Source organism: Salvelinus fontinalis, unplaced genomic scaffold (assembly GCF_029448725.1).
Source record: "Salvelinus fontinalis isolate EN_2023a unplaced genomic scaffold, ASM2944872v1 scaffold_0001, whole genome shotgun sequence".
Classification (NCBI taxonomy): domain Eukaryota; kingdom Metazoa; phylum Chordata; class Actinopteri; order Salmoniformes; family Salmonidae; genus Salvelinus; species Salvelinus fontinalis.
In genome coordinates this window covers 2,691,888-2,716,378 of record NW_026600210.1, presented here as the reverse complement: position 1 = coordinate 2,716,378, position 24,491 = coordinate 2,691,888, and the positions used below count along the sequence as shown (strand labels likewise).

The 24,491-nt window shown below is 45.7% G+C and overlaps 1 protein-coding gene across 1 annotated transcript in view; it reads left to right on the top strand.

Annotated features, from left to right (window-relative positions):
* Positions 1-2,928: 2,928 nt before the first annotated feature.
* bnip2 (BCL2 interacting protein 2) overlaps positions 2,929-24,491 on the top strand; it is a 95,735-nt gene continuing 74,172 nt past the window's right edge. The window contains exons 1-3 of the mRNA XM_055910114.1: positions 2,929-3,932; positions 13,595-13,690; positions 22,524-22,603. Coding sequence (XP_055766089.1) covers positions 3,553-3,932; positions 13,595-13,690; positions 22,524-22,603 — 556 coding nt within the window. The 5' untranslated portion in view covers positions 2,929-3,552. The remainder of the gene's footprint in view (positions 3,933-13,594; positions 13,691-22,523; positions 22,604-24,491) is intronic.

Here is a 24,491-nt window from a genome sequence, read left to right as displayed (position 1 = left end):
CCTCCCTCCAGGTGAGTGTGTTGTGGTCATGGTTGATTGGAGCACATGGAGGTAAAAGGACTGACCCCTCCCTCCAGGTGAGTGTGTTGTGGTCATGGTGGATTGGATTCAGACCAAATTGTATGTGAGATCTTGGATAAAATGTAAATGTGTGTCAAAAGAATAAGTCAAACTAATCAATTCCTTTTGTCAGTTGATTTATGGAGTTTTCTTTTTATTGTGTATTTGCCCCCAGTATTCCACATAGCAATACCTACACACTACCAGAGGCATGAATGAGGTTCACCCACAACATCATAAAAACCAGCTCTGCCCACTTCAAGCTCAGGTACAGAATACGTTAAATGTCATTATGACTCTGGCCAATGTTGAAAATATGTATTTATCCTGGACCCTATTTGGATAGCCCATATTTCAGTTTGAATACAAATTAATGATCTTATATTTCTTCACCAGGATCATAACAGAGGCCTCATGGGGGATATGTGTCTGGACATTGCATATTAAAGAAAAGTGATACATCATTAAAATGTACTTTTGTGACATGAAATATAGATAAGGGATGATTAATCAGGAATTGCTGCTTCTTTTTTTTTTTACACTTTTACAAAAAAAAATGGATCAAGGCCCAAAACCAATATTCCAGTTTCATTTTGGTCTCCTAGGAACTGCTGTGCTATGTGACTGGATGGCTGGTGGACAAACACTCAGACACACATGTTGAATTAGCTGATTTAATAAAAGTTGCCCTCATTAATCTGACTTTTGATGCAGTGTTGGCTTTTTTCCCTATCTATATAAAGTATATATATACCGTATAGGTCTACTGCAGGAATTACAAAATCAAATCAAATTGTATTGGTCACATACACATGTTTAGCAGATGTTATTGCGGGTGTAGTGAAATGCTTGTGTTCCTAGCTCCAACAGTGCAGTAATATCTAACAATTCACAACAATACACACACATCTAAAAGTAAAATAATGGAATTAAGAAATATATAAATATTAGGACGAGTGGAGTGGCATTGACTAAAATACAGTAGAACAAAATACAGTATATACATATGAAATGAGTAAAGCAGTATGTAAACATTATTAAAGTGACCAGTGATACATTATTAAAGCAGCCAGTGATTCCATGTCTATGTATATAAGGCAGTAGCCTCTGAGGTGGAGGGTTGAGTAACCGGGTGGTAGCTGGCTAGTGATGGCTATTTAACAGTCTGATGGCCTTGAGATAAAAGCAGTTTTTTCAGTCTCCCTGTCCCAGCTTTGATCCACCTGTACTGACCTCGCCTTCTGGATGATAGCGGGGTGAACAGGCAGTGGCTTGGGTGGTTGTTGTCCTTGATGATCTTTTTGGCCTTCCTGTGACATCGGGTGGTGTAGGTGTCCTGGAGGGCAGGTAGTTTGCCCCCGGTGATGCGTTGTGCAGACCTCACTACCCTCTGGAGAGCCTTGCGGTTGAGGGCGGAGCAGTTGCCGTACCAGGCGGTGAAACAGCCTGACAAGACGCTCTCGATTGTGCATCTGTAAAAGTTTGTGGGTCTAACGGGTCAAGCCAAATTTCTTCAGCCTTCTGAGGTTGGAGAGGGGCTGTTGCGCCTTCTTCACCACACTGTCTGTGTGGTTGGAACATTTCAGATTGTCTGTGATGTGTACGTCGAGGAACTTGAAGCTTTTCACCTTCTTCACTGCTGTCCCGTTGATGTGGAAAGGGACGTGCACCCGCTGCTGTTTCCTGAAGTCCACGATGAGCTACTTCATTTTGTTGACATTAAGGGAGAGGTTATTTTCCTGGCACCACTCTGCCAGGGCCCTCACCTCCTCCCTAGTAGGCTGTGTCGTCATTGTTGGTAATCAGGCCTACTACTGTTGTGCCATCTGCAAACTTGATGATTGAGTTGGAGGCGTGCGTGGCCACACAGTCATGGGTGAACAGGGAGTACAGGAGGGGGCTGAACCCTTTGTGGGGCCCCAGTGTTGAGGATCAGTGAAGTGGAGGTGTTGTTTCCTACCTTCACCACCTGGGGGCAGCCCATCAGGAAGTCCAGGACCCAGTTGCACAGGGCGGGGTTCAGACCCAGGGCCCCCGAGCTTAATGATGAGCTTGGAGGGTACCATGGTGTTGAAGGCTGAGCTGTAATCGATGAACAGCATTCTTACATAGGTATTCCTCTTGTCCAGATGGGATAGAGCAGTGTGCAGTGTGATGGTGATTGCATCATCTGTGGATCTACTGGGGTGGTATGTAAATTGGAGTGGGTCTAGGGTGTCAGGTAAGGTAGAGGTGATATGATCCTTGGTAGAGGTGGAAACATTTGAGTTTCAATCCTGCAGAAATAAAATGATTGTGCAGTATTGCTCATGTAGGTTAGTCCTATGAGAAAAATTATTAGAATGCAGGTATTATGTGTATGATTCCTGTAGGAATTGTAAGACTCCTGCAGGATTGGTCCTGCAAAACCATTCCTGCAGGAATCCTGATGGTTGTCTGACAGGAAAATGATCATGAAAATCCTGTGGGATTTCCTGTGGGACTCTTGCAGAAGAATCGTGCAGGAATCCTGTGGGACATTTTTGTAAGGGTTGTTTTTCTAATTCAGAAACAGAAAATGAAAAATGTGTGGTTTTTCCATTCTCCGTTTTGACTCGGAAATCAAAATGACAAATCATACAGTACATGGAAGTGTTCCTACAATCCCCTGTGGGAAACATTAATGGTGGAAAAACCGATTGAAACCATTTCCTAGTTTGACCGCTAGGTTGTATGGGTATTATACCTCATACTCCAAGAGCGTCTACTAAATGACTAAAATAAAAATACATGTAAATTGAATACATCAAATAATTGGACCTGCAGAGGTTAACCTACTCGGGGAGTTTGGTGAAACACTGGCCGTAACCAACAGAGGGCATTGTGGGGGAATTTGTCAGCTCTGAGGGAGAGAGGGAGACGTGTATCTTAATAACGGGGAGAGAAGACCAGTGACAGATTGGACCTCTCCAACGAAAAGAGTAGAGATAACATTATGAACCGTCGGGAAATCAAGGTGTATCATGCTAAACATCTAACGGGAAGCGATTGAATGTGTTTGATTCGGTCTTCATGGCTCGCAAGACATCGTCAAATCCACTTTATTTAAGTTGGCGCTGCTAAGGACAGTTGGCTAACTAACTAGCATTGTGGTTAGCATTAGCTTTTGCTGGAGTCCAACGGAGGAAGGAAGGGGAAAAGTTGACTACGCACTGCTCGGCCACAAAGCCAAGTCCTACTGGTGGCTAGCGGGCTAGCGGCTAGCTGGTTGTTAGCTAGGAAGTTAGCTAACTTAGTTACGTCGTTTCTTTAAACCTGGCTCACTCACTTTCACAACTAACTTCAAAGAAAATAATAGTGAATGTATGACTTGTTTTTGTATTTAGCTACTACTAAAGTTATCAGCTAACAAGCCAGCAGGAATCTCATATTCATAAACTGTTGCTTTTGGGTTTGAAGCGTTTGATCCAGACCCTCTTTTGTCCAGACCCTGTTTGAAAGGAAGCAGCTGTGATGGCTACAGATATGATCGAGAGTGAGGTAGTGCTGAAGGCTACGGGTGATAACGTTATGAGTCTGAACAATAGTCCAGACCTCGACACACCCAGGATTTATGAGAGCCTGGGGGGACATATCAGGGACACTCCGAGCCCTTCGTCTTCGGGAGGAGGAGAAGAGGAAGAAGATTTAGAAGAGCTGCAAAACAGCAGCACAGAGCTTTCATTGGAAAATGGCGAAGAGGCCGCAGGAGCAGCGCTACAGAGGCCAACCCAAACAGGAGGTCCGCCGCAGGAAACGGTGACTCCAGACCATGGAGAAGAACATGATGTGATGCCATGCTCCACTCCCGTCAGAATACCCCAGACATATTCAACCTCTGGACATAATGGAAGGTATGAGCTTACTTCTCACCACTGTGCTATTTTGTACACTTTAGTTAGAAAAGTTGTATGGCGATATTTATACAGGAAGACTGCAGTCTGCCTAGAGCTGCTTATTATCAATGTTATTGTGCTGAGGTCCTTTGTTGTCAGTGTGATGGCATCAATATTATGCATGTTACCAACACACATCCATTCAAAATCCTATTTTCCCCAAACCTAACTCCTATCCCTAAACCCAAACTCTAACTCTAATTGTAAACCTAACCGTAAACCCACAGGGATGATTTTCCTTGTTTTACTATTCTTGTGGGGACCTTTGGGGATTTCATGTCCCCACGAGGATAGAAGAACAAGACAACATACACAAAATGAGCAATACTACTACATACTACCACTGTGGACAGCATCAGTTTACTCTGTCTACCACTGATTTCTCTTGCTGTGTATAACATTAGGCCTGCTGAATAAACAGGTCTCTGACTTCATTAAGTTCATTCATTGGTGGACTGAACTGTCATTTACTCAGCATTTATACAGTTAGTTTTAGAGAATCACATTAGAGGCTGTCATGGTTGAGTCATTCTCTTCCTGGTGTGACTGCAGGCTACAGTGTTTAATAGTCACATGTACAGGGTTGCAGTTGTGACTGCAGGCTACAGTGTTTAATAGTCACGTGTACAGGGTGTCAGGTGTGACTGCAGGCTACAGTGTTTAATAGTCACGTGTACAGGGTGTCAGGTGTGACTGCAGGCTACAGTGTTTAATAGTCACGTGTACAGGGTGTCAGGTGTGACTGCAGGCTACAGTGTTTAATAGTCACGTGTACAGGGTTGCAGGTGTGACTGCAGGCTACAGTGTTTAATAGTCACATGTGCAGGTGTGACTGCAGGCTACAGTGTTTAATCGTCACGTGTACAGGGTGTCAGGTGTGACTGCAGGCTACAGTGTTTAATCGTCACGTGTACAGGGTTGCAGGTGTGACTGCAGGCTACAGTGTTTAATAGTCACATGTACAGGGTTGCAGGTGTGACTGCAGGCTACAGTGTTTAATAGTCACGTGTACAGGGTGTCAGGTGTGACTGCAGGCTACAGTGTTTAATAGTCACATGTGCAGGGTGTCAGGTGTGACTGCAGGCTACAGTGTTTAATAGTCACGTGTACAGGGTTGAGGTATGATTGCAGGGTACAGTGAAAATCTTATGCTCCGAGCTCCAACATGCAGGACTAAGTTAAATGAAATAATGAAAATGGTAATAAAAAAAACAACAGTAAGAACAGAGCACTGACTGTAGCAGTGATGAATAAATACATTGGTGTGGAGGCCGAGTAAAGACTGAGGGGTAATGATCGTAGGGGAGTGGCGTGACCGTTTCAGGATAATGACCGTAGGGGGAGTGGCGTGACTGTTTTGGTGGAATGACCGTAGGGGGAGTGGCGTGACCGTTTCAGGATAATGACCGTAGGGGGAGTGGCGTGACTGTTTTGGTGGAATGACCGTAGGGGGAGTGGCGTGACTGTTTTGGTGGAATGACCGTAGGGGGAGTGGCGTGACCGTTTCAGGATAATGACCGTAGGGGGAGTTGCGTGACTGTTTTGGTGGAATGACCGTAGGGGGAGCAGTGTGACCGTTTCTGGGTAATGATCGTAGGGGGAGCAATGTGACCGTTTCTGGGTAATGACCGTAGGGGGAGCAGTGTGACCGTTTCTGGGTAATGACCGTAGGGGGAGCAGTGTGACCGTTTCTGGGTAATGACCGTAGGGGGAGCAGTGTGACCGTTTCTGGGTAATGACCGTAGGGGGAGCAGTGTGACTGTTTCTGGGTAATGACTGTAGGGGGAGCAGTGTGACCGTTTCTGGGTAATGACCGTAGGGGGAGCAATGTGACCGTTTCTGGGTAATGACCGTAGGGGGAGCAATGTGACCGTTTCTGGGTAATGACCGTAGGGGGAGCAATGTGACCGTTTCTGGGTAATGACCGTAGGGGGAGCAATGTGACCGTTTCTGGGTAATGACCGTAGGGGGAGCAGTGTGACCGTTTCTGGGTAATGACCGTAGGGGGAGCAATGTGACTGTTGAGGGGTAATGACCGTAGGGGGAGCAGTGTGACTGTTGTGGGGGAATGACCGTAGGGGGAGCAGAGTGACTGTTGTGGGGTAATGACCGTAGGGGGAGCAGAGTGACTGTTGTGGGGGAATGACCGTAGGGGGAAGCAGAGTGACCGTTTCTGGGTAATGACCGTAGGGGGAGCAGTGTGACCGTTTCTGGGTAATGACCGTAGGGGGAGCAGTGTGACCGTTTCTGGGTAATGACCGTAGGGGGAGCGGTGTGACCGTTTCTGGGTAATGACCGTAGGGGGGAGCGCCTTGACTGTTGAGGTGAAATTACCGTAGGGGGAGTTGCAGTGTTTGTTCTTATTTACTGGACATTACATATTGATGAGGACTTTTGAAGTACTTAGCATAGCAATCTAGAGCCACTACCTGTTCCGGTTGCTGGACACGCCCCTGGTAACCTCACAGGAAGTGGTCCAGTGTACGCAGTAGGTGTCCTACCCATCGGGTCCCTCCAATTCTGGTGAGCACCAGTGTTGTGTGTCCAAGAGCCTGGCAGCTGTTTACCAGGTTTGCCCTGTTCAGTGGACTGGTGTGGTAGAAGGTGTAGAGCCCACTGAGGAGGTCTCCTACTTTCTGAAACATCCCGTTGGACTGGTAGAAGGTGTAGAGCCCACTGAGGAGGTCTTCTACTTTCTGAAACATCCCGTTGGACTGGTAGAAGGTGTAGAGCCCACTGAGGAGGTCTCCTACTTTCTGAAACATCCCGTTGGACTGGTAGAAGGTGTAGAGCCCACTGAGGAGGTCTCCTACTTTCTGAAACATCCCGTTGGACTGGTAGAAGGTGTAGAGCCCACCGAGGAGGTCTCCTACTTTCTGAAACATCCCGTTGGACTGGTAGAAGGTGTAGAGCCCACCGAGGAGGTCTCCTACTTTCTGAAACATCCCGTTGGACTGGTAGAAGGTGTAGAGCCCACTGAGGAGGTCTTCTACTTTCTGAAACATCCCGTTGGACTGGTAGGTGTAGAGCCCACCGAGGAGGTCTTCTACTTTCTGAAACATCCCGTTGGACTGGTAGAAGGTGTAGAGCCCACTGGGGAGGTCTTCTACTTTCTGAAACATCCCGTTGGACTGGTAGAAGGTGTAGAGCCCACTGAGGAGGTCTCCTACTTTCTGAAACATCCCGTTGGACTGGTAGAAGGTGTAGAGCCCACCGAGGAGGTCTCCTACTTTCTGAAACATCCCGTTGGACTGGTAGAAGGTGTAGAGCCCACCGAGGAGGTCTCCTACTTTCTGAAACATCCCGTTGGACTGGTAGGTGTAGAGCCCACCGAGGAGGTCTTCTACTTTCTGAAACATCCCGTTGGACTGGTAGAAGGTGTAGAGCCCACTGGGGAGGTCTTCTACTTTCTGAAACATCCCGTTGGACTGGTAGAAGGTGTAGAGCCCACCGAGGAGGTCTCCTACTTTCTGAAACATCCCGTTGGACTGGTAGAAGGTGTAGAGCCCACCGAGGAGGTCTTCTACTTTCTGAAACATCCCGTTGGACTGGTAGAAGGTGTAGAGCCCACTGAGGAGGTCTCCTACTTTCTGAAACATCCCGTTGGACTGGTAGGTGTAGAGCCCACCGAGGAGGTCTTCTACTTTCTGAAACATCCCGTTGGACTGGTAGAAGGTGTAGAGCCCACCGAGGAGGTCTCCTACTTTCTGAAACATCCCGTTGGACTGGTAGGTGTAGAGCCCACTGAGAGGGTCTCCTACTTTCTGAAACATCCCGTTGGACTGGTAGGTGTAGAGCCCACCGAGGAGGTCTTCTACTTTCTGAAACATCCCGTTGGACTGGTAGGTGTAGAGTCCACAGAGGAGGTCTTCTACTTTCTTAAACATCCCGTTGGACTGGTAAAAGGTGTAGAGCCCACTGAGGAGGTCTTCTACTTTCTGAAACATCCCGTTGGACTGGTAGAAGGTGTAGAGCCCACCGAGGAGGTCTCCTACTTTCTGAAACATCCCATTGGACGGGATGGCGTCAGAACAGGTCAGTTCAAGGCGGTGTGCCATACAGTGGATGCTGATGATGTAGGCCCTGTCTGTAGGCCCTGTCCCCCTTTAGCCGGCTGACCACACCATCGTTGGCTCCGGTCATCACAGCAGCTCCATCTGTTCCCAGAGCGACCGACTTGCTCCCCCACTCATCACACACTCCCTCCATGATGGCGCTGAATGACGTTGCTTATGTGCGTCTGCCTTCTCCACCGACTTGATGCCAACAAACTTCGACTCGATCTTGCCCATGTGACAGAATCTGACATAAACTAACTCCTCCTCTTTCACAGAACTGTCTGTAGAGCCACCTGACACGATGGAGAGAAATGTGGTATTTTTCAGATCCTCTCTGAAGTTGTTTCTCTCTACCGCCATATTGCATAAACTCTTTGGCTTCTCATTTCTGTATGTTGACGACAGCGATTCCTTTTGGTTTTTCATCCAAGTTGCAAAAATCAAACAAATGAATTCAATAACAATTAAATATACAATCCTGTTGTCCAGTATAGCTGGCAGTTGATTGTTCTAAATTCGCCTCCTAGCCTTTGTTTACGTAAGGATCAACACTGTAAGGCTGGTGAAGTCAATTGTGTCACAATGCTTTAGAATGGAAACAGCATCTGGAGACAGTCATTAAAATAGAATGTTACAGAGCCATAGGAAAGCATGGAGAGCCATGTCAGCATCAGTAGGCCTATAATGTTATGGTGTTTATTAGGGCTGGGCGATATGACGATATATATATATCGTGTGACGATAGTAAAACGTCTATCGTTTAATATTATGCTCTATTGTTTATTTCATTGTCGCAAATTACATTCTTTACGGCAATATTTTTTGTCAATTGGACAACGCTTTGCGTTCTTCCACGTGCCGGGTGGAAGGAAATTTGCAACACAAACAAACATGGAGGAGAGTGAACGTGACACGGAGCTCACACCTAAAAGGTGGGCTACTTCGGTCACATGGACGTGGTATGGAAAGTCTGACACGGACCTGATAACCATCCTCTGCAAAATATGCAGCAGGCCGGCCCCGACAACAGACTCAAACTAACCTCTTTTACCACCTAAGCAAGAATCATGTGACTCAGTACGGAAAGAGTCTACGGATGACGAGAGTCTACGGATGACGTTGCAGGAGGCTTATGTCCCCGGCACACCGTATGGCAAAGAATCACGAAGATGGAAGGAGATAACAGCTGCCGTTACAACTTACATCTGTAAAGACAAGGCCCCAATTTACACGGTGGAGAAACGGGGCTTTCGTGAGTTGGTGCTAACACTCAACCCAAGATACCAAATGCAAATTGTTATGTGACACGTATTAATGCCAGAATAACATGCAAAACAGGCAAGCCCCCCAAAAATATATATTTTAGGCCTATAATAATTTTCTATTTACCTTTTTAGGTTTTATACATTCATATTTTATATTTTGTTACATGCTTAATTGAACATTTTCACAAAGGTTCTAAATAAAAGGAGAAATAATCAAATATGAGTAACTACCTTAAATTTGTTGAGTTTAATTCAAAATGTAATGAGTAATAGGCCTTTACATGTGGCCATTTTATATCAACTATTTATTCATTGAATTTACAGAAAATGTTCTATATCGTGATATGTATTGTTATCGTGATATGTATTGTTATCGGGATATGAGGTTTTGGTCATATCGCCCAGCCCTAGTATTTATACACTATTTTGAGGTGAACCAAAGCTTATCAAGAGCTGAGAAATAACATACAATACTAGACCACGTCTGCTAGACTTGTTAAAACTATCTACGACAGTACTAGTCTTTCTACAAGACCAACAGCAGTTTCACTTACTCACACATCCACTCCAAGTCAGAAAGTGGTCTGGCCTTCTTGCCAGTGGCTGGTACAGTCCTAAACAGTATCTTTATCTCCGTGCTGGTCTGCTCTGACATTTCCATTAGCGCCGTCACAGAGGGTGTCAAGAGGGAGAGGCTGCGATTGAGCCCGGGTCACAGAGACACGCAGGCAATGTGACACTCGTTGTGTTCATGGTCACGAATGTACTCTAGCTTCATCGGTTTATTTCCCATGACCAATAAGTTGTTTCTGCTTTTATCTTCAGCATACTGGCAACACGCATAACAACTCATTTACCACAGCCTCCGCATCATACTGTAGCCAGCCTCAAGAAACTCCTGTATCTTCAAACCTCCATTTCTCACACAACTTTATTTTTATATGTGATTTGTCCTCCTTTTCTGTCAGTGGGTTTTTGTTTCAAAGGTTGGCTTACTCCAGGTAAATGTCACCACAACAGCTGTTCAATGAACGGTAGCTAGCAGCAGACCCGTGGCAAGTTAAGGGTGGCAGGGTAGCCTAGTGGTTAGAGCGTTGGACTAGTAACCGAAAGGTTGCAAGTTCGAATCCCCGAGCTGACAAGGTACAAATCTGTCGTTCTGCCCCTGAACAAGTCAGTTAACCCACTGTTCCTAGGCTGACTTGCCTAGTTAAATAAAGGTCAAATATATATTTTTTTTAAAAGTGAGCGATGTCGAGTAGCTGAAGTCCCGTACGGTAAACAGTGCAGCAAAACTAAGAGCACTAGTGACAGTCTCTGACTGGCAAACATGAGTCATTTCCTCTGAGCCATCATGCCAGATATTTTACACTACTATTTTGGTACAAACATTTACCCGCCAGTGTGGCGGATAGCCTTCTGGGATTTACTCGCCAAACGGAAAATCTACCCACATTTGGCGCTTGGCGGGTGTTAATTTTGGACCCTGGATGTGGGGGAATGACCATGACTGTTGAGGAGGAATGACCATGACTGTTGAGGAGGAATGACCATGACTGTTGAGGAGGAATGACCATGACTGTTGAGGAGGAATGACCATGACTGTTGAGGGGGAATGACCATGACTGTTGAGGGGGAATGACCATGACTGTTGAGGGGGAATGACCATGACTGTTGAGGGGGAATGACCATGACTGTTGAGGGGGAATGACCATGACTGTTGAGGGGGAATGACCATGACTGTTGAGGGGGAATGACCATGACTGTTGAGGGGGAATGACCATGACTGTTGAGGGGGAATGACCATGACTGTTGAGGGGGAATGACCATGACTGTTGAGGGGGAATGACCATGACTGTTGAGGGGGAATGACCATGACTGTTGAGGGGGAATGACCATGACTGTTGAGGGGGAATGACCATGACTGTTGAGGGGGAATGACCATGACTGTTGAGGGGGAATGACCATGACTGTTGAGGAGGAATGACCATGACTGTTGAGGGGGAATGACCATGACTGTTGAGGAGGAATGACCATGACTGTTGAGGAGGAATGACCATGACTGTTGAGGAGGAATGACCATGACTGTTGAGGAGGAATGACCATGACTGTTGAGGAGGAATGACCATGACTGTTGAGGGGGAATGACCATGACTGTTGAGGGGGAATGACCATGACTGTTGACACGCAAGGCCACACACGCAAGGCCACACACGCAAGGCCACACACGCAAGGCCACACACGCAAGGCCACACACGCAAGGCCACACACGGCCACACGCGCACAAAGCATCTATTGAGGTTCTGTTGCAGCAGTTGGGTGGGGGATCTCTTATTTACGTCTGTTGTAGGATGAACTGAGGTCATGTCTAGGATATTGAGCTTCACAGCACAGATAAATGATTGTCTTATTACGCTTTCTGTGTCAGATTATCTCTGACTCCTTGGTTTGCTGCTCATGAACCTAATTCACTGACTGGAATACAGAGGTCTTTTGAAAGAATATTCAACTGGGATGAAATGATGACCCGCTTTCTCTCTCTGCAGTCTGTAACATTAAACTGTTCTGACCTGTCTCTCTCTCTGCAGTCTGTAACATTAAACTGTTCTGACCTGTCTGTCTCTCTGCAGTCTGTAACATTAAACTGTTCTGACCTGTCTCTCTCTCTCTGCAGTCTGTAACATTAAACTGTTCTGACCTGTCTCTCTCTCTGCAGTCTGTAACATTAAACTGTTCTGACCTGTCTCTCTCTCTCTGCAGTCTGTAACATTAAACTGTTCTGACCTGTCTCTCTCTCTGCAGTCTGTAACATTAAACTGTTCTGACCTGTCTCTCTCTCTCTGCAGTCTGTAACATTAAACTGTTCTGACCTGTCTGTCTCTCTGCAGTCTGGAACATTAAACTGTTCTGACCTGTCTCTCTCTCTCTGCAGTCTGGAACATTAAACTGTTCTGACCTGTCTCTCTCTCTGTAGTCTGTAACATTAAACTGTTCTGACCTGTCTCTCTCTCTGTAGTCTGTAACATTAAACTGTTCTGACCTGTCTCTCTCTCTGCAGTCTGTAACATTAAACTGTTCTGACCTGTCTCTCTCTCTGCAGTCTGGAACAAACTGTTCTGACCTGTCTCTCTCTCTCTGTAGTCTGTAACATTAAACTGTTCTGACCTGTCTCTCTCTCTCTGCAGTCTGTAACATTAAACTGTTCTGACCTGTCTCTCTCTCTCTGCAGTCTGTAACATTAAACTGTTCTGACCTGTCTCTCTCTCTGTAGTCTGTAACATTAAACTGTTCTGACCTGTCTCTCTCTCTCTGCAGTCTGTAACATTAAACTGTTCTGACCTGTCTCTCTCTCTCTGCAGTCTGTAACATTAAACTGTTCTGACCTGTCTCTCTCTCTGCAGTCTGTAACATTAAACTGTTCTGACCTGTCTCTCTCTCTCTGCAGTCTGTAACATTAAACTGTTCTGACCTGTCTCTCTCTCTGCAGTCTGTAACATTAAACTGTTCTGACCTGTCTCTCTCTCTCTGCAGTCTGTAACATTAAACTGTTCTGACCTGTCTGTCTCTCTGCAGTCTGGAACATTAAACTGTTCTGACCTGTCTCTCTCTCTCTGCAGTCTGTAACATTAAACTGTTCTGACCTGTCTCTCTCTCTGTAGTCTGTAACATTAAACTGTTCTGACCTGTCTCTCTCTCTGTAGTCTGTAACATTAAACTGTTCTGACCTGTCTCTCTCTCTGCAGTCTGTAACATTAAACTGTTCTGACCTGTCTCTCTCTCTGCAGTCTGGAACAAACTGTTCTGACCTGTCTCTCTCTCTCTGTAGTCTGGAACATTAAACTGTTCTGACCTGTCTCTCTCTCTCTGCAGTCTGTAACATTAAACTGTTCTGACCTGTCTCTCTCTCTCTGCAGTCTGTAACAAACTGTTCTGACCTGTCTCTCTCTCTCTGCAGTCTGTAACATTAAACTGTTCTGACCTGTCTCTCTCTCTCTGCAGTCTGTAACATTAAACTGTTCTGACCTGTCTCTCTCTCTCTGCAGTCTGTAACATTAAACTGTTCTGACCTGTCTGTCTCTCTGCAGTCTGTAACATTAAACTGTTCTGACCTGTCTGTCTCTCTCTGTAGTCTGTAACATTAAACTGTTCTGACCTGTCTCTCTCTCTGTAGTCTGGAACATTAAACTGTTCTGACCTGTCTGTCTCTCTGCAGTCTGTAACATTAAACTGTTCTGACCTGTCTGTCTCTCTGCAGTCTGGAACATTAAACTGTTCTGACCTGTCTGTCTCTCTGCAGTCTGGAGCGCCAGGAGTCTGTGGCGACCACCGATGCTCGTCTCCGCATGGAGGGGGTGGAACTTAAAGAGGAGTGGCAGGACGAGGACTTCCCCAGGTAACGCGTCTCCCCACAACCAGGCTAACAACCTGACTTTAGCTGTGGTCATTATAGACACCTCAGTCAATACCCATAAAACCCTCTGATCTCCAGGCACTATTCTCTTTTCTGGGTACTAGTCTTGTACACTACATGACCAAAAGTATGTGGACACCTGCTCATCCAACATCTCATTCCAAAATCATGGCCATCAATATGGAGTTGCTGCTATATCAGCCTCCACTCTTCTGGGAAGGCTTTCCACTAGATGTTGGAACATTGCTGCTATAACAGCCTCCACTCTTCTGGGAAGGCTTTCCACTAGATGTTGGAACATTGCTGCTATAACAGCCTCCACTCTTCTGGGAAGGCTTTCCACTAGATGTTGGAACATTGCTGCTATAACAGCCTCTACTCTTTTGGGAAGTCTTTCCACTAGATGTTGGAACGTTGCTGCTATAACAGCCTCCACTCTTCTAGGAAGGCTTTCCACTAGATGTTGGAACATTGCTGCTATAACAGCCTCTACTCTTCTGGGAAGGCTTTCCCCTAGATGTAGGAACATTGCTGCTATAACAGCCTCCACTCTTCTGGGAAGGCTTTCCACTAGATGTTGGAACATTGCTGCTATAACAGCCTCTACTCTTCTGGGAAGGCTTTCCACCAGATGTTGGAACATTGCTGCTATAACAGCCTCCACTCTTCTGGGAAGGCTTTCCCCTAGATGTAGGAACATTGCTGCTATAACAGCCTCCACTCTTCTGGGAAGGCTTTCCCCTAGATGTTAGAACATTGCTGCTTTAACAGCCTCCACTCTTCTGGGAAGGCTTTCCCCTAGATGTAGGAACATTGCTGCTATAACAGCCTCTACTCTTCTGGGAAGGCTTTCCACTAGATGTTGGAACATTGCTGCTGTAACAGTCTCCACTCTTCTGGGAAGGCTTTCCACCAGCTGTTGGAACATTGCTGCTATAACAGCCTCCATTCTTCTGGGAAGGCTTTCCACTAGATGTAGGAACATTGCTGCTATAACAGCCTCCACTCTTCTGGGAAGGCTTTCCACTAGATGTAGGAACATTGCTGCTATAACAGCCTCCACTCTTCTGGGAAGGCTTTCCCCTAGATGTAGGAACATTGCTGCTATAACAGCCTCTACTCTTCTGGGAAGGCTTTCCACTAGATGTTGGAACATTGCTGCTGTAACAGTCTCCACTCTTCTGGGAAGGCTTTCCACCAGCTGTTGGAACATTGCTGCTATAACAGCCTCCATTCTTCTGGGAAGGCTTTCCACTAGATGTAGGAACATTGCTGCTATAACAGCCTCCACTCTTCTGGGAAGGCTTTCCACTAGATGTTGGAACATTGCTGCTATAACAGCCTCCACTCTTCTGGGAAGGCTTTCCACTAGATGTAGGAACATTGCTGCTTTAACAGCCTCCACTCTTCTGGGAAGGCTTTCCACTAGATGTTGGAACATTGCTGCTATAACAGCCTCCACTCTTCTGGGAAGGCTTTCCACTAGATGTTGGAACATTGCTGCTATAACAGCCTCCACTCTTCTGGGAAGGCTTTCCACTAGATGTTGGAACGTTGCTGCTATAACAGCCTCCACTCTTCTAGGAAGGCTTTCCACTAGATGTTGGAACATTGCTGCTATAACAGCCTCTACTCTTCTGGGAAGGCTTTCCCCTAGATGTTAGAACATTGCTGCTATAACAGCCTCCACTCTTCTGGGAAGGCTTTCCCCTAGATGTTAGAACATTGCTGCTATAACAGCCTCCACTCTTCTGGGAAGGCTTTCCCCTAGATGTTAGAACATTGCTGCTATAACAGCCTCCACTCTTCTGGGAAGGCTTTCCACTAGATGTTGGAACATTGCTGCTATAACAGCCTCTACTCTTTTGGGAAGTCTTTCCACTAGATGTTGGAACGTTGCTGCTATAACAGCCTCCACTCTTCTGGGAAGGCTTTCCACTAGATGTTGGAACATTGCTGCTATAACAGCCTCTACTCTTTTGGGAAGTCTTTCCACTAGATGTTGGAACGTTGCTGCTATAACAGCCTCCACTCTTCTAGGAAGGCTTTCCACTAGATGTTGGAACATTGCTGCTATAACAGCCTCTACTCTTCTGGGAAGGCTTTCCCCTAGATGTAGGAACATTGCTGCTATAACAGCCTCCACTCTTCTGGGAAGGCTTTCCACTAGATGTTGGAACATTGCTGCTATAACAGCCTCTACTCTTCTGGGAAGGCTTTCCACCAGATGTTGGAACATTGCTGCTATAACAGCCTCCACTCTTCTGGGAAGGCTTTCCCCTAGATGTAGGAACATTGCTGCTATAACAGCCTCCACTCTTCTGGGAAGGCTTTCCCCTAGATGTTAGAACATTGCTGCTATAACAGCCTCCACTCTTCTGGGAAGGCTTTCCCCTAGATGTAGGAACATTGCTGCTATAACAGCCTCTACTCTTCTGGGAAGGCTTTCCACTAGATGTTGGAACATTGCTGCTGTAACAGTCTCCACTCTTCTGGGAAGGCTTTCCACCAGCTGTTGGAACATTGCTGCTATAACAGCCTCCATTCTTCTGGGAAGGCTTTCCACTAGATGTAGGAACATTGCTGCTATAACAGCCTCCACTCTTCTGGGAAGGCTTTCCACTAGATGTAGGAACATTGCTGCTATAACAGCCTCCACTCTTCTGGGAAGGCTTTCCCCTAGATGTAGGAACATTGCTGCTATAACAGCCTCTACTCTTCTGGGAAGGCTTTCCACTAGATGTTGGAACATTGCTGCTGTAACAGTCTCCACTCTTCTGGGAAGGCTTTCCACCAGCTGTTGGAACATTGCTGCTATAACAGCCTCCATTCTTCTGGGAAGGCTTTCCACTAGATGTAGGAACATTGCTGCTATAACAGCCTCCACTCTTCTGGGAAGGCTTTCCACTAGATGTTGGAACATTGCTGCTATAACAGCCTCCACTCTTCTGGGAAGGCTTTCCACTAGATGTAGGAACATTGCTGCTTTAACAGCCTCCACTCTTCTGGGAAGGCTTTCCACTAGATGTTGGAACATTGCTGCTATAACAGCCTCCACTCTTCTGGGAAGGCTTTCCACTAGATGTTGGAACATTGCTGCTATAACAGCCTCCACTCTTCTGGGAAGGCTTTCCACTAGATGTTGGAACGTTGCTGCTATAACAGCCTCCACTCTTCTAGGAAGGCTTTCCACTAGATGTTGGAACATTGCTGCTATAACAGCCTCTACTCTTCTGGGAAGGCTTTCCCCTAGATGTTAGAACATTGCTGCTATAACAGCCTCCACTCTTCTGGGAAGGCTTTCCCCTAGATGTTAGAACATTGCTGCTATAACAGCCTCCACTCTTCTGGGAAGGCTTTCCCCTAGATGTTAGAACATTGCTGCTATAACAGCCTCCACTCTTCTGGGAAGGCTTTCCACTAGATGTTAGAACATTGCTGCTATAACAGCCTCCACTCTTCTGGGAAGGCTTTCCACTAGATGTTAGAACATTGCTGCTATAACAGCCTCCACTCTTCTGGGAAGGCTTTCCAACTAGATGTTGGAACATTGCTGCTATAACAGCCTCCACTCTTCTGGGAAGGCTTTCCACTAGATGTTGGAACATTGCTGCTATAACAGCCTCTACTCTTTTGGGAAGGCTTTCCACTAGATGTTAGAACATTGCTGCTATAACAGCCTCCACTCTTCTGGGAAGACTTTCCACTAGATGTTGGAACATTGCTGCTATAACAGCCTCTACTCTTCTGGGAAGGCTTTCCCCTAGATGTTAGAACATTGCTGCTATAACAGCCTCCACTCTTCTGGGAAGGCTTTCCCCTAGATGTTAGAACATTGCTGCTATAACAGCCTCCACTCTTCTGGGAAGGCTTTCCCCTAGATGTTAGAACATTGCTGCTATAACAGCCTCCACTCTTCTGGGAAGGCTTTCCACTAGATGTTAGAACATTGCTGCTATAACAGCCTCCACTCTTCTGGGAAGGCTTTCCACTAGATGTTAGAACATTGCTGCTATAACAGCCTCCACTCTTCTGGGAAGGCTTTCCAACTAGATGTTGGAACATTGCTGCTATAACAGCCTCCACTCTTCTGGGAAGGCTTTCCACTAGATGTTGGAACATTGCTGCTATAACAGCCTCTACTCTTTTGGGAAGGCTTTCCACTAGATGTTAGAACATTGCTGCTATAACAGCCTCCACTCTTCTGGGAAGACTTTCCACTAGATGTTGGAACATTGCTGCTATAACAGCCTCTACTCTTTTGGGAAGGCTTTCCACTAGATGTTGGAACATTGCTGCTATAACAGCCTCCACTCTTCTGGGAAGGCTTTCCACTAGATTTTGGAACATTGCTGCTATAACAGCCTCCACTCTTCTGGGAAGGCTTTCCACTAGATGTTAGAACATTGCTGCTATAACAGCCTCTACTCTTCTGGGAAGGCTTTCCACTAGATGTTGGAACATTGCTGCTGTAACAGTCTCCACTCTTCTGGGAAGGCTTTCCACCAGCTGTTGGAACATTGCTGCTATAACAGCCTCCATTCTTCTGGGAAGGCTTTCCACTAGATGTTGGAACATTGCTGCTATAACAGCCTCCACTCTTCTAGGAAGGCTTTCCACTAGATGTAGGAACATTGCTGCTATAACAGCCTCCACTCTTCTGGGAAGGCTTTCCACTAGATGTTGGAACATTGCTGCTATAACAGCCTCCACTCTTCTAGGAAGGCTTTCCACCAGCTGTTGGAACATTGCTGCTATAACAGCCTCCACTCTTCTGGGAAGGCTTTCCACTAGATGTTGGAACATTGCTGCTATAACAGCCTCCACTCTTCTGGGAAGGCTTTCCACTAGATGTTGGAACATTGCTGCTATAACAGCCTCCACTCTTCTGGGAAGGCTTTCCACTAGATGTTGGAACATTGCTGCTATAACAGCCTCCACTCTTCTGGGAAGGCTTTCCTCTAGATGTTGGAACATTGCTGCTATAACAGCCTCCACTCTTCTGGGAAGGCTTTCCACTAGATGTAGGAACATTGCTGCTATAACAGCCTCCACTCTTCTGGGAAGGCTTTCCACTAGATGTAGGAACATTGCTGCTATAACAGCCTCCACTCTTCTGGGAAGGCTTTCCACTAGATGTAGGAACATTGCTGCTATAACAGCCTCCACTCTTCTGGGAAGGCTTTCCACTAGATGTTGGAACATTGCTGCTATAACAGCCTCTACTCTTCTGGGAAGGCTTTCCACTAGATGTAGGAACATTGCTGCTATAACAGCCTCCACTCTTCTGGGAAGGCTTTCCACTAGATGTAGGAACATTGCTGCTATAACAGCCTCCAATATTCTGGGAAGGCTTTCCACTAGATGTTGGAACATTGCTGCTATAACAGCCTCCACTCTTCTGGGAAGGCTTTCCACTAGATGTTGGAACATTGCTGCTATAACAGCCTCTACTCTTTTGGGAAGTCTTTCCACTAGATGTTGGAACGTTGCTGCTATAACAGCCTCCACTCTTCTAGGAAGTCTTTCCACTAGATGTTGGAACATTGCTGCTATAACAGCCTCTACTCTTCTGGGAAGGCTTTCCCCTAGATGTTAGAACATTGCTGCTATAACAGCCTCCACTCTTCTGGGAAGGCTTTCCCCTAGATGTTAGAACATTGCTGCTATAACAGCCTCCACTCTTCTGGGAAGGCTTTCCCCTAGATGTAGGAACATTGCTGCTATAACAGCCTCTACTCTTCTGGGAAGGCTTTCCACTAGATGTTGGAACATTGCTGCTGTAACAGTCTCCACTCTTCTGGGAAGGCTTTCCACCAGCTGTTGGAACATTGCTGCTATAACAGCCTCCATTCTTCTGGGAAGGCTTTCCACTAGATGTAGGAACATTGCTGCTATAACAGCTTCCACTCTTCTGGGAAGGCTTTCCACTAGATGTTGGAACATTGCTGCTATAACAGCCTCCACTCTTCTGGGAAGGCTTTCCACTAGATGTAGGAACATTGCTGCTTTAACAGCCTCCACTCTTCTGGGAAGGCTTTCCACTAGATGTTGGAACATTGCTGCTATAACAGCCTCCACTCTTCTGGGAAGGCTTTTACTTGATGTTGGAACATTGCTGCTATAACAGCCTCCACTCTTCTGGGAAGGCTTTCCACTAGATGTTGGAACGTTGCTGCTATAACAGCCTCCACTCTTCTAGGAAGGCTTTCCACTAGATGTTGGAACATTGCTGCTATAACAGCCTCTACTCTTCTGGGAAGGCTTTCCCCTAGATGTTAGAACATTGCTGCTATAACAGCCTCCACTCTTCTGGGAAGGCTTTCCCCTAGATGTTAGAACATTGCTGCTATAACAGCCTCCACTCTTCTGGGAAGGCTTTCCCCTAGATGTTAGAACATTGCTGCTATAACAGCCTCCACTCTTCTGGGAAGGCTTTCCACTAGATGTTAGAACATTGCTGCTATAACAGCCTCCACTCTTCTGGGAAGGCTTTCCACTAGATGTTAGAACATTGCTGCTATAACAGCCTCCACTCTTCTGGGAAGGCTTTCCAACTAGATGTTGGAACATTGCTGCTATAACAGCCTCCACTCTTCTGGGAAGGCTTTCCACTAGATGTTGGAACATTGCTGCTATAACAGCCTCTACTCTTTTGGGAAGGCTTTCCACTAGATGTTAGAACATTGCTGCTATAACAGCCTCCACTCTTCTGGGAAGACTTTCCACTAGATGTTGGAACATTGCTGCTATAACAGCCTCTACTCTTTTGGGAAGGCTTTCCACTAGATGTTGGAACATTGCTGCTATAACAGCCTCCACTCTTCTGGGAAGGCTTTCCACTAGATTTTGGAACATTGCTGCTATAACAGCCTCCACTCTTCTGGGAAGGCTTTCCACTAGATGTTAGAACATTGCTGCTATAACAGCCTCTACTCTTCTGGGAAGGCTTTCCACTAGATGTTGGAACATTGCTGCTGTAACAGTCTCCACTCTTCTGGGAAGGCTTTCCACCAGCTGTTGGAACATTGCTGCTATAACAGCCTCCATTCTTCTGGGAAGGCTTTCCACTAGATGTTGGAACATTGCTGCTATAACAGCCTCCACTCTTCTAGGAAGGCTTTCCACTAGATGTAGGAACATTGCTGCTATAACAGCCTCCACTCTTCTGGGAAGGCTTTCCACTAGATGTTGGAACATTGCTGCTATAACAGCCTCCACTCTTCTAGGAAGGCTTTCCACCAGCTGTTGGAACATTGCTGCTATAACAGCCTCCACTCTTCTGGGAAGGCTTTCCACTAGATGTTGGAACATTGCTGCTATAACAGCCTCCACTCTTCTGGGAAGGCTTTCCACTAGATGTTGGAACATTGCTGCTATAACAGCCTCCACTCTTCTGGGAAGGCTTTCCACTAGATGTTGGAACATTGCTGCTATAACAGCCTCCACTCTTCTGGGAAGGCTTTCCTCTAGATGTTGGAACATTGCTGCTATAACAGCCTCCACTCTTCTGGGAAGGCTTTCCACTAGATGTAGGAACATTGCTGCTATAACAGCCTCCACTCTTCTGGGAAGGCTTTCCACTAGATGTAGGAACATTGCTGCTATAACAGCCTCCACTCTTCTGGGAAGGCTTTCCACTAGATGTAGGAACATTGCTGCTATAACAGCCTCCACTCTTCTGGGAAGGCTTTCCACTAGATGTTGGAACATTGCTGCTATAACAGCCTCTACTCTTCTGGGAAGGCTTTCCACTAGATGTAGGAACATTGCTGCTATAACAGCCTCCACTCTTCTGGGAAGGCTTTCCACTAGATGTAGGAACATTGCTGCTATAACAGCCTCCAATATTCTGGGAAGGCTTTCCACTAGATGTTGGAACATTGCTGCTATAACAGCCTCCACTCTTCTGGTAAGGCTTTCCACTAGATGTTGGAACATTACTGCTATAACAGCCTCCACTCTTCTGGGAAGGCTTTCCACTAGATGTTGGAACATTACTGCTATAACAGCCTCCACTCTTCTGGGAAGGCTTTCCACTAGATGTTGGAACATTACTGCAGGGATTTGCTTCCATTCAGCCATCAGAGCTTTAGTGAGGCAATGATGTTGGGCGATTAGGCCTGGTCTCGCAGTCGGCGTTTCAATTTATCCCAAAGGTGTTTGATGGGGTTAAGGTCAGGGCTCTGTGCAGGCCAGTCAACTTCTTCCACACCGATCTCGACAAACCATTTCTGTATTGACCTCGCTTTGTGCACGGTGGCATTGTGATGCTGAAACATGAAAGGGCTTTCCACTAAGTTGGAAGCACAAAATCATCTAGAAGGTCATTTTATGCTGTAGCGTTAAGATTTCCCTTCACTGGAACTAAAGGGCGACAAAAAGGTTATTGAACTGACGTTGCTTCCAGAGGCAGTTTGGAACACTGATACTGTTACAACCGAGGACAGATGGCTTTTACACGCTACACGCTACACGCTTCAGCCCTCGGCGGTCCCGTTCTGTGAGCTTGTCTGGCCTACTACTTTGCGGCTGAGCCGTTGTTGCTGCTAAACGTTTCCACAATAACAACACAGTTGGTATACATTTGAAAAGTCACCGAGCGCTTCAGTAAGGCCATTCTACTCCCAATGGTAGACAAATACACTCATTTGAAGGGGTGTCCACATACTTTTGTCTATGTAGTGTATATGTTATTATAATGCTTTCAAGACTGAACGAGCAGTTAGTTAGTAGTGGTAATAGCAGCTATATCCTCTACTGTTGTTGTGTGAGGAGGAAGGGTTATAGATGACCTGTTGTTGTGTGTCTGTAGGCCCCTACCTGAGGAGGAAGAGGAGGACATTCAGCTGGGTGAAGATCTCTTCACTGGACGCTCTGGAGAAGGACAGTCTGGTAAGAACGCCATTCAGTATCTCTGCTCATCAGTATCCGCCAAACCACAGATGTTACATGTTGTTCATGTCCTCATTTGGCTGTGATGCCACATCTCTGGGTTATGTGATGCCACATCTCTGGGTTATGTGATGCCACATCTCTGGGTTATGTGATGCCACATCTCTGGGTTATGTGATGCCACATCTCTGGGTTATGTGATGCCACATCTCTGGGTTATGTGATGCCACATCTCTGGGTTATGTGATGCCACATCTCTGGGTTATGTGATGCCACATCTCTGGGTTATGTGATGCCACATCTCTGGGTTATGTGATGCCACATCTCTGGGTTATGTGATGCCACATCTCTGGGTTATGTGATGCCACATCTCTGGGTTATGTGATGCCACATCTCTGGGTTATGTGATGCCACATCTCTGGGTTATGTGATGCCACATCTCTGGGTTATGTGATGCCACATCTCTGGGTTATGTGATGCCACATCTCTGGGTTATGTGATGCCACATCTCTGGGTTATGTGATGCCACATCTCTGGGTTATGTGATGCCACATCTCTGGGTTATGTGATGCCACATCTCTGGGTTATGTGATGCCACATCTCCGTCTCATGCTACCACTAGAGTGAAAGCACCGCCAGCATTCAAAAGTGACCAAAACATCAGCCAGGAAGGAAAGGAACTGAGAAGTGGTCTGTGGTCACCACCTGCAGAATCACTCCTTTATTGGGGGTGTCTTGCTAAATGCCTATAATTTCCACCTGTTGTCTATTCCATTTGCACAACAGCATGTGAAATGTATTGTTAATCAGTGTTGCTTCCTAAGTGGACAGTTTGATTTCACAGAAGTGTGATTGACTTGGAGTTACATTGTGTTGTTTAAGTGTTCCCTTAAGCTCGTCTCTGAGCAGTGTATATCTCACTAGGTCAGGGTATTAAACCTCCAGCTCTGCAGGCTATGTAATGTGTATATATTTTCTCCAACTCTGCAGGCTATGTAATGTGTATATATTTTCTCCAGCTATGTAATGTGTATATATTTTCTCTAGCTATGTAATGTGTATATATTTTCTCCAGCTATGTAATGTGTATATATTTTCTCCAGCTATGTAATGTGTATATATTTTCTCTAGCTATGTAATGTGTATATATTTTCTCCAACTCTGCAGGCTATGTAATATGTATATATTTTCTCCAACTCTGCAGGCTATGTAATGTGTATATATTTTCTCCAGCTATGTAATGTGTATATATTTTCTCCAGCTATGTAATGTGTATATATTTTCTCCAGCTATGTAATGTGTATATATTTTCTCTAGCTCTGCAGGCTATGTAATGTGTATATATTTTCTCCAGCTCTGCAGGCTATGTAATGTGTATATATTTTCTCCAACTCTGCAGGCTATGTAATGTGTATATATTTTCTCCAACTCTGCAGGCTATGTAATATGTATATATTTTCTCCAACTCTGCAGGCTATGTAATGTGTATATATTTTTTCCAGCTATGTAATGTGTATATATTTTCTCCAGCTATGTAATGTGTATATATTTTCTCCAGCTCTGCAGGCTATGTAATGTGTATATATTTTCTCCAGCTATGTAATGTGTATATATTTTCTCCAGCTCTGCAGGCTATGTAATGTGTATATATTTTCTCCAGCTATGTAATGTGTATATATTTTCTCCAGCTATGTAATGTGTATATATTTTCTCCAGCTATGTAATGTGTATATATTTTCTCCAGCTATGTAATGTGTATATATTTTCTCCAGCTATGTAATGTGTATATATTTTCTCCAGCTATGTAATGTGTATATATTTTCTCCAGCTCTGCAGGCTATGTAATGTGTATATATTTTCTCCAGCTATGTAATGTGTATATATTTTC